We start from the raw sequence: 14,008 nt of genomic DNA, 5'->3' as shown, positions 1-14,008 counted from the left end.
ATTAGGCCGTAACCTAAAGTAAAACGTGTTTTTTAAGGCTATGTAAACAATTATACGATCATAAATATTTACAAGCAATTGCACACTTGTATATTGTAAAAACTTACAATATACAAGTGTTTAAACACCTTTAATGCTCTTAAAGTAAACCTCTCGTCTGTGATTGTAGGTAGATTTAATTTCCCCTTTAGTATGGTAAATGTTCAAACAAGGCTCACTTCCCCAGTTTGAGAAAACATGTTGTCATTTTTATTCCTTTTTAAAAATTCAAATGCAGCTTTGGTTGAAACGTTGTGTTTTCCTGTGTTTTTGTTGTACCAGAGGAGGCAGGAAGACCGAAAGGAGAAGAGGACCAGAGTGAAAGAAAGTGTGAAGAGAAGCAGAGAGAGAGAGGGCCGGAGGGACAACATACTGTTCTCCCCAGTCAGGTATGAACGTTCAAAAAAAAAAGCAGTTCTTCTGCTGCAGACTGTGATGCATCAGAGAGAAACCATACTTGCTCGCTCCACTTTCAGACCAGTCTCGACTTCTCAAGAGACAAGAACTCTCCAGAAAAGACCAAGACCTTCGCTAAAACCTCACCTGTGAGTCCTGGAGGAGAACCCACCACTGACCAGAGGGTCAGTCAAGACGAGGGGATGATTGAGGGGAGAAGCCCAGCGGCGTCTGTCAAACCTGGGACGGAGGCAACGGAACCTGCTGTCGGTCATGGTACAGTAGCAGCTTTTTTTTTGTTTTTGATGTGGTAGAAGTCAAAATAAAAGAAATATTGGAATTCTCCATGTTTATTTTTAAGTATATTATCCAAGTTGTGCGGCGCTTTTCCACTACACAGTTTCAGCACGTTTGTTTTTGTTGTTTTTCCATTAGCAATAGAACCTGGTACCTCTGACGAAGTTTCAAGCGAGCCGAGCCGATGCTATATGTGACGTTGACCGACTGCCGCTCACTGATTGGTCAAAGAGTGTCGTCACTGGAAGAGGCACGAGCGCGACACAAGTCAAACCGTACAATGCCGAACTGTCGATCGGTTAAAAAGTAGTGATGGGCACGTTAACGGCATCAACGTAACGTTCCACGACAACTGACCGGAAAAAGACCGGAAAAAGATGTGCGTGATGTCATGTTTACGTGCCGCAGCGCTGGAATCCAGGCACCGTTTACCAGTTAGCTGCGTTAGCTCCTTTATCGCCATTAGCGGCATCAACCTTAATGCACATTTAATCATGACGACTGACCGAATAAAGACGTGCGTGACGTCATGTTTACATACCGCGGCACTGGAATCCAGGCACCATTTACCAGTTAGCTCCATTAGCTGTGTTAGCTCCTTTATCCCCGTTAGCAGCGCCAACGTTGACGCACATTAAAGCATGCCATGTTTCCATGACAAGGAGCTAACCGTTTACCAGTTAGCTCCTTTAGCTCCTACAAATAACCAGCGTACCTGTGCACTGCGTACATGTGCCTCTGTTTTTAAAGTTTAGTGTTACTTTAGAGACTCATTTAACAATCGCGACTCACGTAAACATGACGTCACAAGCGTCTTTTTCCGGTCAGTCGTCATGGAAACGCTTAATGCGCTAATGTGCGTTAACGTTGACGCCATTAACCCGTTCCAGCACAAAAATCTCAACATTTAACTGAAGAGTCTGGTGTATTTAGCGACAGCACTGCTGAATCGGCGATCGCGAGCCGCCTAGAGCCGTGTCGTGCTAGGACTGTATAGTGGAAAAGCACCAGTAGTTTATTGAACTAACCGGCGAACATAAATGAGCTAAGGTGTGTTTAAATGTGTGTTTAACGGTGATAATGTACCAATCAGGTCAGGACGAAGGCCGCAACGGATTTTCGGCCACATCGCATCACACCAGGAAGTCCAACTCATTTGACATAGGTAATGAAGTCTGACACTGTTGTCTGCACGCCGTTCAGACGTACACAGTATGCAGTCGGCGTCTCGCCGTGTTTGTTTATAATTCATAACAATGGCAATAACAACAAGGCCTTTGTTATTTTAGATGAGATGAAAGCAGCATGAGTCTCTTATTTGATGTGCTCCCACAGTCTGTAGAGCTTGTTTGCATCACGATGAAACTTTAACCCTGCAAACCTTCCCTATTTTTGAGCTCCTGCACTCCACTGTGTGTGTGTGTGTGTTTGTTTTTGTGCCGTTCCCCCCCCCCCCCCCCTCAGGCATGGAACGGGACAGTCAGTACGATCTGGAGAGGTCTTCAGATAGCAGATTCCCTGTGAAAAAGCCCTGTTTCCCCCAGTACAGAAACAGATCTATGGACTATCCTGCTGAGACCAGGTGTATGTATCTGTTTCACTTCCCCCTCGCCAAATATGTGTGCTATGACTGAGCCACAGAGCAGGACAAGTTTGCAGAGTCACAGTGCAAGAATATTATTGTGCATCTCCTTCTTTATTTAACCCTTTAACACCTCAATGTATGTTTTTCCAACTCTGCAACAACGCGAGGGAAATTACCGTAATTGACGTGCAACATGTCAGCTTTCAGAAACCGTTGATATTTTTCCGATGGCACGAACCGCCGCGTAATTACGGTCATGCAAAGTGCGCTGTGATACTCTGTGTTAAAGGGTTAAAAAATGAATTTAATCTTCATGAACAAAATCAAATACGAGTGACTGAAAACTTTTCATGGCCCTGTGTCGTGCATAGATGAGTCACACCCTGTGTGTTGAGCGCAGCCTTGTTCTAGTGTTTGATAAACAGCTGACCAAAGAAAAGAAGACTGTGAGACATAATTAGAAGATGTGATTTGGCTGACTTTCAGACACTCGTCTTTGCAGCTGGCAGCCCGGATCCGCAGCGCTGGTAGAGATGAGAACTTCATCATTTCTGAAATGAGGACCTTTTATCACCCCAACTCTAATTGGAGACGATTCCTTTTTGACGCCACGTTTTATTGTCGAGATAATTGGCAGCCGTCTTTAGCAAACTCGACGGAGCTCTGGAAAAACCAGAGGCAGTGAAATTCGGGGCGGCATCAATGACATGGCATAGGCAGAAAACCTGTGCCAATTACCCGGTATAATGCAGAACTGTGTATCACAGAAGCTGCTGCAGGGCACATGAGGATGATAAAAGGTTCCACATGTCACTGATGGAGCCACAGAAGCAGATCTGTGGACTGTGTCATGTCTGGATCATTTTAAGTTTGGCAGATCCTTCCCTTTTAAGGACAAATCACTTTCCCCACCACAAACTCAAATGTTATCTATAACATTTGAAGTGAAAGTTTGTGTTTCATTCTGTGGTTTGCCCCCCAAAACTTCTACTTACATCATCTCGCCACTTGGGGGCAGTGGAGCAAGCTTTAAAACACAACATCTGGCATCTTATCACCTCATAATAGCTATATGGCGATTGTGTTAGCAAACTGTTTACACGTCCTGGAGACACTGAGGAGCAGGTGTGTTGCGTTTAAATACGTCCTACATTTAGTCCTACATTCTGTTTCTTCCATGGTGAACAGTAGCAGTAGCTCTGTGGCAGGAGTCCGAACGCTATTTGAGCTTCAGGAAACTCCATAATACTGTTGTGGTTATTTGTAAAGTTAATTTGTCCCATTGTTGATGCTAAATGTTATAATGTTTTTGCCTTAAAATCTACAATATGTTGCTCTGAGAGGTCACAGTCACAAATATGGAGTTGTGTTTACTGTTATTGCCATAATCTGTTGATTATAATTTCTTGATTATTTGTTAAGTTAGTAACACTTTATAATAAGTATGCACTATTAGCATTAGCTTAGCATGAATAAATATTGAATTGATCATTTATAGCACATGAATACTAATTATGTAGTTTATAAACACAGTTCTAAGTGTTTTAAACCTGAAAACATCCTCAAATATCTTGTTCACGTCTATTTCGATTGATTCAAATCAAACGGTTTTTTTGTGCAATTTGGAAACTGGAAACTCAGATCACACAAGATGATGATGATGGTGATGATTTGACTCTTTGTAAAAGCGTCTTTGTGAACTAACAGCGGAGCTTTGTGTTGTATTTGCTTCTCCAGGTCCTGAAAGTCCACAGCTCGGTCACAGAAACGTTTTATGACATTACCAGCCGACCAGGAGACGCAGAGAAGACTGGCACAACGAGGACTGGAGAGAGACGAGCTTTTAAAACTGTGTTGATTTTTTTCTCTTTTTTTTTTTTAACATTTTAAACCACGTGAACATGTGTTGCTGGAAATGCATGTACTGTACGCTTTCTGTTTTTAACTGGTCGCACTTGCTGTGGTTTTTCTCAGGCATAAATAAGGGGAAGCTTTAACCTGCGGTACATCGAGTCGTTTTCATACAAACCCAGTGTTTCAGTGTCTCCGTCGCTTTATACAAAAACTCATTTAATCTTAATACTTTTCCGTAGTTCTCTCACTTGCTCTTACTGACAATCTGTGACGACCGAGAGCGAGATTGTAGTTTAACGAAGGTGTAAAAAAATTCGGATTATAAAATCTACACTAGCCGTCGTGGTAACTCTGCCGGTGAACTATATTGTTTTTATTTGTGTGGGGGGAAAATATATAATTTTCATAAACGTGTTTGTTAGTATGCTTTTTGTCGTTGTGCCGATCTCGACGACTGAGGAACGCGTTACCCTGCACTTAGCTCCCATTTATTCGCGAGTATTTAAGTCCGTGGTTCACTTAGAGGTTTAATCTGATTTTGCAGGCCTGAAAATGAGTATATTTTCTAAAAAAAAAAAAATGCTTCTATGAATCAGAATAAATAAAATTGACTTTACACAATTATTTTTATCGTGTGAGTGATGCTTGGCGTGTCATGGTACAAGTTTCAGGTACAACAGACGATAGATTATTTCATCAGTGACCAATTTGTAATGCCTAGACCTAAGGTTAGAGACGGGATTTAAATGAATTGAGATAATTACAAACTAGTGCTTCGTGTCCACATTAAACAAATATAACTAATTATTACTTATTAAATAAGTATAACTTATTATTACTTATTAAGCAAGTATAACTTATTATGGGCGACATGAAATTGGTCGGTCTGCGTGCTACGATTTTGAGAGCTTTGATTTCGAGTGTCAAATTATATGGAGGACGAAACCTGACGTAATAATAAATAAATACAGCAATAAATGCATAAATTATTCCTGTATTTATTTATTAATGTATTAATTAATGTATTTATTTATTTTTTCTTTCAGGTTTGGTCCATACAATGAACCTGTGTAGAGGAAACTAAAGAACCCAGAGATATTCATGTTCATGAAGGAATGGCCAAATTCAGCAAAACTGAACCCAAACAACGCGTGATTAAATGTAAAATAGGAAGAAACAGACTAAAAAAAACGAAACAAAAATTATTTCATACGTGTTCTGGCGACACAATTCACTGTATCTGTGCTATACTTGGCTAATTTATATTTCTAGCAGCTTTTTCTTGTACTCCACTACATTTCCTCTAACTATCTTTGTTACTCGTTACTTAAATCAGAAGAAGAAGAGTTGGTATTATGGTCTGTATTTCTATGTATAGTTTTGCCACAGTAATTTCCTGGTGAGATACTTGTACTTTCTACTCGAGTATCTGTTTTAGGTACTTCATATACAAGACTGCTCACGTGGCAACTTTATGTTGCTGTTACTGCTTCACGGCAGCAGATGGCAGCAGAGACTTGAGAACTCCTCTCGCCTAAAACCCCGTCGCTTGCTGTTCCAGTGACATGTTGCTGCCAAGTCATGATGCACTTTTATTACCATAATCATGGACCCCAGCAGCAGCAGCAGTCACAGTCACAGTCACTGCATTAATGAAGCCAGAATATACACCACTATGATAATCCAGCTGTCATGATGTTGATTTTTTATTTATTTATTTTTATTAAATGGGATCATTCTCGGGGAGACTTGCTAACGAGCGAGATCAGCTCTTAATTGGCAGCGTAAAAAAACATACTCATTATTCATCCGCGTCAGCAGATTACATCGATGCTGTAGCTCTGGCTGGTTCATGAGCTTCTCCAAACAATGACTTTTTTAATTCCCTGCATCCACACAGTCACCTGATCCCCCTCTCCCCCCCCCCCTCCCTGGCAGATCACTGGAGTGTTGCATTCACGTTCACTGGGTCGTTGGATGAGCTCGGTTCATTTTCACTCAGTCTTTTCCATCTCGCACCCACGGTCCCACACACACACACACCATATGCTGAGCTGTGTTTTCCAACACAGAACATGCAAATGTACACCGTTTGCACGTACACACACACACACACAGAATGTTCCACTAACAACACTCTGCATGTGTGTGTTTGCACATTATTATGTGAGGGTGTTCCACCTCATTCATCTTCACCCTCACTTATCTACATGTTTGTAAGATTGATCTGTGTGTGTGTGTGTGTGTGTGTGTGTGTGTGTGTGTGTGTGTGTGTGTGTGTGTGTGTGTGTGTGTGTGTGTGTGTGTGTGTGTCATTCTATTATTGTGAGGACATTCACAAACATATTGTGTTCCCAAGTCCTACTTTAACCCTTTAACATGAGAAGTAAATGCTTTTGGCCATTTTTCCCCAGAATATCTTTCAATATCTTATCAATATTTTTCCTACATACGGTGTTAATACATGCTTAATATTTACTAATAAATGCGACTTACAGTATATGCATGTTATGAGCACCTAGTTAATAGTGAATATGTGTTCCCTAATATAAAGTGTGTCCAAAAACAGGCCAAAAAATGGAACAGGTGTTTTTTTTGTTGTTTTTTTTCAAACTCTCTCCTCTCTGGTGACAAAGACATTGATTCGCCGGCTTCCTGCAACAGTGAAATTACCGTAATAACCACGCGGCTATAATAGTAATTTGCCATTAACAATGTGTATTTCTGATTCATTTAATGTTTTATTCATTTAAAAAAAAAAAAAAAGAAGTAATTTTACTTCAAAAAAATAAGGAAAAAAGTGACCCCAAACTTTTGAACGTTTGTGTATATGTATGTGTGTGTATTACTCAAAGCAAGTCGTAGTTATGGTTAAGGTGAGAGTACGTACATTCAGTGTAATGTCGAAGTCATGGAAACCAGACTGTGTGTGTGTGTGTCCCTTGCTTTGCTGTGTCAACAGTGGAAAGCACATAATGAGTCTCAGTAAGCCAGTGGGCTCCATCATGTGCCTACTGTGCGACACAAAAAAAACAAAAAAATAACAAGACAAAGCAACAAAGCCTGGACACGTGGAGGTGTCACTGTGCAATGTTATGATCCGAGCTCCCGGTGAGGATCTGTGTCGTGTCGTACAATACTTAATACGCCGCATAAAGGGATTTCACATGAGTGACATCACAGCGGTGAGCGGCGCGCTGCGTGTAATATACACCCTTCCAAACACAGAGGCGTGTGAGCTGTGTTTACACTTCTGTTTAGTCAAAGCTCGCATGGATTCAACTCCTGTTTTTAAACAAAATGTTTAACTTTGGTACTTTTTTTTTTTGTGCAGCGGTCGGCACTGATGCCTCGCAGCAGGACGGTTCCTCGTTCAAATCCCTGTTAGATCAAGGCCTTTATGTGTGGAGCATGTCCCTGTGCTCTCTGCATATGATTTCATGCATTTTAATGGTAATTGAAGGTTGAATTAAGACCCTAAATTGACTGTAGGTGTTCATTTGAGTGTGAACGATTGATTCTCTAATGTCAGCTGGGATGACCCCGAGATTACGGCCATTTTATACGTTGAATTGCCATAGCTGCATGTAAATGTGGTGAACAAACAGGTTTATACATCGTTGGATAATGGCACGGGGCATTCTAAAGAGACCTCAAACCCAAAAAGACCTGTTACAAAGTCAGTTCACTGTCAAAGTGCATCAGGGCAGTGGATCATTTCCTGAATTTCAAAAATTCATTAAAATTATTCCTTAAGAGGTTTGCAAATATTTTCAACGGATCCTTGTTCAGGGCGATGCCGACTATTATGATGGTAAATTTCAAGAAAAAAAAAATATTTATGACAAAAATGAATCTGTAAATAACAAAAACAAACAGAATTAAAACATGAAATCAAAATATACACATAGACAATTGCAATTTAAACACTAGACAGGCTTACATATAATTAAATGTTGAATTGAATCATTTAAAATAAGCGTAGGGCCGCAGCAGGACATCAACTGGCGGGCCACATGTGGCCCCCGGGCCGCGAGTTTGAGACCCCTGCCTTAATCTTACTGAGAATCTTTTGAATGTGCTGGATAAAATTTTAATCAGTGGTCCAACTCTCCCACTATCAATACAACACAACGTTAACTCACGTTAATCAAGCTAAGGGCGATCCAATGAAATATTAAAGTTTGTTAAAGTCCCAAATTTGCCAGAAAGTAATAAATTCACTGGCCCCAGAAATCACAACACGTGACAAACGCATATATCATTTACAGTTAAACCCTCGCTGTACCATAAATCATCTTATTTATAACGGCTGTCAGCCACTGCACCTATAAACTTTATGGCTCTCCCGTTTCCTTGACACATCTCGTATTTATTACTCCTCCAAACAAAGTGACACGAGGGAGCGTCCACACACTTGTCAGATTCCATTGTCGCCGTCCTGCAGCTGTAGCACGACTCTCTCTGTTGCTGTGGTTTCAAACAGCCCCCCCCCCCCCCACACACACACCTTCCCCTCAGGTTCATGAAAGGCTGCTCAATTTGTCAGCATCTTTACCTCTACACAAAGTCTGGCTTCATCTTCGCGTCTGACTGCTCTCACGACCTCGGCGACCCTCTTCCTCTCCATCCTGTCTACCTGTTTGTTTGTTTGTTTGTTTGTTTGTTTTCCCCCTGAAAAACAAGACAAGAGTCTCACTTTGTCTTGTAACGTCTCCTGCCGGCAATTAATGGAGATTAAAGCCCTGTGTAGGTTTTGTCCGTGAGAAAAACAACAGAGATTGCGTGATCAGAGTTGGAGGAGGATATTGACTAGAAATACCTCGAGGGAGAGAGAGAGAGAGAGGCTGGCTCAGGTCACCAAGTTTCTACCAACTGCTGGGTTTTGTTTTTGAGCTACTTCATATACACTGCCGTTCAAAAGTTTGGGCTCACTTAGAAATGTCCTTATTTTTGAAGGAAAAGCAATTTTGTCAATTAATATAACATTAAATGAATCGGAAATTCACTCTGTACATTGTTAATGTGGTAAACGACTATTCAAGCTGCAAAAGTCTGGTTTTTAATGGAATATTTACATAGGTTTATAGAGGCCTATTTCCAGCAACCATCTCTCCAGTGTTCTAATGGTACGTTGTGTTTGCTAATCATGTTAGAAGGATATTGGATGATTAGAAAACCCTTGTGCAATGATGTTAGCACAGCTGAAAACAGTTTGCTGGTTCTTTGACGAAAGAAAAATCATTATTTCAAACTAGTCAATGTCTTGACTATATTTTCTATTAATTTTGCAACTCTTTTAATGAATAAAAGTGTGACTTTTAATGGAAAACACAAAAACAATTGTATAAGTGACCCCAAACTTTTGAACGGTAGCGTATAAGTGTTGGTTCTGTTCAGACGCGTCGCATCAAGAAAGAAATTCTAAATCAAAAGAAGCATGTCACAAGAATCGATCATCGATCTTTGTGTAGTTCCCAAGAGCTCGCTTGCACAGCCATCAAAGCATTCATTCGGTCCGTCAAATTAGGAGACACAACAACAACAGCTTTCCAATGTCTTAAGATAACTCTGGAAGCTGAAAACCAAGCCCACCATAATCACAGAAACATATTCTTTTGGATACCTTTTGAGATCTGTCCCTGAGTGAACACACAGTCAGGAGTCTGAGGGATCACTGAAGTCCACAACTTTGACCCATGGAGCCACTAATGCACCGATCCTGTTAGACTGTATTTCCAGCTCTTGCACAGTAGTTGTTTGTTTTTTGTATTGATTTATTTTCCACAGAAGAACAGCTGTGGAGGTCTGGCTCACTGTTGGCATTTCAGTTCATCTCAGAGCAGAAGGGCTTTATAATGATGCAGGTCAGACCAAGCTCCTTCACTACTAAACAAAGAAAAAATGATTTAATGTGCACACACACACACACACACATCGTAATGCCGAGTCAGATTTTACAAAATAAAAATTCCACACACACACTCAATGGAACACTTACAGGGCTGCTCTACTGCTGCCTCCTGTGCTAAGTTTATGTGACACAGTAAATCCACTTTCAATCAATGTTTTTTCTCTGTGAAGAGTTACAGTTACAAACAGTTAATGGACGGGTTAAGACTTGGTTTTAGGGTTAGAATTGGATTCAGGTTAGGATTTATGTCTATGAGTGTCCACACTATGAATGCTGCACAAACGTGTGTGTGTGTGTAAAGTCAAGAGGACATGAGGAGGAGGAGGAGGAGGAGGAGGAGGAGGGGATACAGGGATGAACGCAGGTGTGTGGCCTCTGTTCCTCCTCTGTATGCAGCATATGCTGATGGTGAGCAGAGGGCTTCTCATCTGCAGCAGGCCGTCTTTCACAGTAAGTCAGGCTCGTATCGGATCTGCTCTTTATGACATCCCTTCTGTCTCTGTGTCTTTTATTTAATTTCAGATCCCTGTACTGTACATTTGCTTTATAGGCTCTATACCTTCAGTCAACACCACTGTGTTCCAGCACAAACCTGAGGTTCTATCGTGTGTCGTTTGTCCTCCTGACGACCCAGGAGTTCAAATGTATCCTCTGTGGAGGACATTTTGTAAAGCTGAATAGTGAATGAACTCCTTTTGATATCTACAGAGGACGTTTGGGGCTTTTCAAGGATACCAAATGTGAAGGGGTGGGGCCATTAATTAATTGACTAATTATTTAATTAACTAATTTATTTGTTTATTTATTTATGTATTCATTTATCTGTTAATTAATTAATTAATTAATTAATTAATTAATTAATTAAATAAATAAATAATGTATTTATTTATTTAATATGGAGCTAATTATAATAACCTTAAAATTAAAACTAACAAAAAAAATTTTTTTTTCAGTATTCTAATTACCTTACAAAGTTTGGGGAATTAAAAATAAATAAATAAGTAAATTGTGATTGGACCATATTTTATTCCTGGTCAGGAGGATAATATTACAGGTCACTTTATTAGTTACACTTGTTTAACTTTTTTTTTTTTCACAAAACAAAAATTGCCCAAAAACCTCATGCTCAGTTCAACAGGTCCTCGTCATCATTGCAGCCCTGAAGCCAAAATACATGCATTTTGGTTTTGAGTCCAACAAATCTCAGTTAAAGCAGAACATATTGTAAGATTCACACTATTTTTGTAACAGTCAAACTCATCCTTCAATAACCTGTGGCATCTGTTTGCCTCGTGCTTCTCCACATGTTTATTTGTGTTTTTTTCATTTTTCATTAACTTTAAGCACATATCTGAATCTCTTGGATTAAACTGTGTAGTTTAAATCCATGTTTTCCTTCCCTGAAAATCACAGCCTTTTTTATTGACGTTTTGTGCATTTTGTAATGTTGCTCGCAGTCACATCACGCAGGCTTAAAAAACAAACAAAAAAAAAACCAACCAAACAAAAACCCACTATAAGCTGCCCTGCTGACCTCACATGTGATGTCGAGCTCAAAGCCTCGTCCCAAATCTTGAACAGGGATGATACGTTTGAGCAAAAATAGTGCACGGAAAGAAAAGAGGGACAGATGAACAAATGTATGTTCATCTGTCCCTCGCACACAATTGCTTTGATCACAGTTGACAAAAGTGATAGTAATAATGATGCATCCTCACAACTACAGTCATACAGCCAAAGCTCATAGTTATGGATAATTAAAGAAAGGCTGAACCAACAACAAATTCAGGCTTGGTTGTTGTAATTCTTGACATGTTTTTCATCCCATGTATTTATTTATTCATTCGTTCATTTAGTTCATTATTAAGCCATTTGTATTGAGTCTTCCTGCACTAAATTCAGCTTTTGGCATAAGAAATTCACATGGAAAACAATGCACGTCATCAATCTTTCTCTTTTGCATAATTCCATCCACTCTCAGCCCAAATATATAATACATAACATAATTTTACTCTGTGTGCTGGACTAAAACATTTTTTTAAAGTCTTAATGTCTCAGTACGCTCTTAGAAATAAAAGCGCTAAGTAGAACCATAAGGTTCTTTGGCTTGTCCTCATAGGAGAACCCTTTTTGGTTCCTTTATAAAAGGTTCCATCTGGAACCCTTAGTGTTATCAAGCACCCTTTTAAAATCCTTTATTCAGGAAAGGGGTTTTAAAGAGTTCTCTGGATCTGGAGCCCTTGTACACTCATAGAAATATGGGTTCCAGAAGTGTTCTTCTACAAGGGCTGAGGTTCTACCTGGAACCATTTGTTTTTCCAGGGTTCTTGGTAACACTCATGGTTCCAGTAAGAACCATTTTGATCCAGGGTTTTAAAAGGGTTCTTGGTAACACTATGGCTGCCAGGTGGGTTCTCCTATGAGGAAAAGCTGAAGAACCTTATTATGGTTCTAACTTAGCACTTTTATTTCTAAGAGTGTAGAAGAACACTTTTGGAACCCTTATTTTTAAGAGTTTAGACAACAGGATGTTGTAAAGAACCTTCATTTGAATCCGTCACCAGTGTATTTTGGTTTGTTTTCTTGAGGATGTTCAGGTGGGATATGAGAGACTGAAGAATCTTTATTTATGGAGGTAAGTGTTGGAGTATTTATCTGTGTCATCTCATACACGTATACAAATAAGTGGTTTCTTCACTGATAGGATGAGTGGTTTGCTTGTTTTCAGGGCTTCGGTCAAACCACCTATACACTTTTTTTTTTTTTTTTACCAAAGTCTGCCCTTTTATCCTCCGCATTATTGTGTTGTTTATGCCGCAGGGGGGGCAAACATGCTCCCTTCGCGTCCATGCGACACATCTATTTGTGCCATGACCTGGACGAGGAGAGTCCTCTGGTTTGTGGTGTTGAGATGCGTTCAGGTTGCTACAGCTTTCACCGCTCAAAATCTCCAGAGAGCAGAGACGGATGAGAGAGCGCTCTCTCTCTTGTCTGAATCACCAGACGTGTCAGTCACACCGAAGGCCCGGTGAGCGCTGCATAGCACAGGTTGATGTGGGAGTGACTGAGTGGCAGCTATAATAATCATGAATTAAACATTGGGAAGATAGCGATTAGAGTCGATTTTCAGAGCTGTCGATGCTCTGCATATTTCTCTAAATTACTGATTTTTCCTCTGCCTTCCTCGCGCAGTTGTTTGTAATGCTCTTCGCCTCTAAATCTCCATAATTCCACCATCTCCGTCTCATCTCATTTGTTATTTTCCTGGCAGTCTTCCTCGCATCTCTCCTCCCGACCACTTCGTGACCTCCGGCACGATTCGTCTTATCTTCCCTCCTTAACGTCTGTGCTATTAAGCGGAATTATGCGTTTTGAAATGCTTTTACAATATCTGACCTCTGCGTCTTCCGTCGTCTCGCCTGTGTCCACAGTCTTTAAAGGTGATATAGTGTGTGGGTAAGAGTTGTACCGACACCGACCTTCAGCGCTCAACGCGGTTAGTGCAATCTCAGTTCAGAACACTGCAGAGAAAAAGCCCAATAAGCTAAAAAAAAATAATAATAATTTTGCCCTTCTAATTTTGCTTTCGTCAAAGAACCAGCAAAACTGTTTTCAGCTGTGCTAACATCATTGCACAAGGGTTTTCAAGGGTTTTCTAATCATCCAATAGCCTTCTAAAGCGATTAGCAAACACAATGTACCATTAGAACACTGGAAATGGGCCTCTATACACCTATGTACATATTCCATTAAAAACCAGACGTTTGCAGCTAGAATAGTCGTTTACCACAACAATATATAAAGTGTATTTCTGCTTTTCCTTCCAAAATAAGGACATTTCTAAGTGACCCCAAACTTTTGATCGCTAGTGTATATCTCTGTCTACTAGGTGGCATCACAATTACCAGATCCGCGTCTTCACC

General features: G+C 40.3%; 1 protein-coding gene across 1 annotated transcript in view; it reads left to right on the top strand.

Moving 5' to 3' along the window:
• carmil3 (capping protein regulator and myosin 1 linker 3) overlaps positions 1-2,366 on the top strand; it is a gene marked incomplete at both ends in the record, with an annotated part of 88,785 nt that extends 86,419 nt beyond the window's left edge. Inside the window, 4 exons of the mRNA XM_083888938.1 lie at positions 322-428; positions 516-711; positions 1,826-1,897; positions 2,197-2,366. Of these exons, the coding sequence (XP_083745064.1) occupies positions 322-428; positions 516-711; positions 1,826-1,897; positions 2,197-2,366 (545 nt within the window). The remainder of the gene's footprint in view (positions 1-321; positions 429-515; positions 712-1,825; positions 1,898-2,196) is intronic.
• Positions 2,367-14,008: the final 11,642 nt, after the last annotated feature.

Source organism: Microchirus variegatus (genome assembly GCF_963457635.1).
Source record: "Microchirus variegatus genome assembly, chromosome: 5".
NCBI classification, from domain to species: Eukaryota; Metazoa; Chordata; class Actinopteri; order Pleuronectiformes; family Soleidae; genus Microchirus; species Microchirus variegatus.
This window is presented reverse-complemented; position numbering and strand designations above follow the sequence as displayed.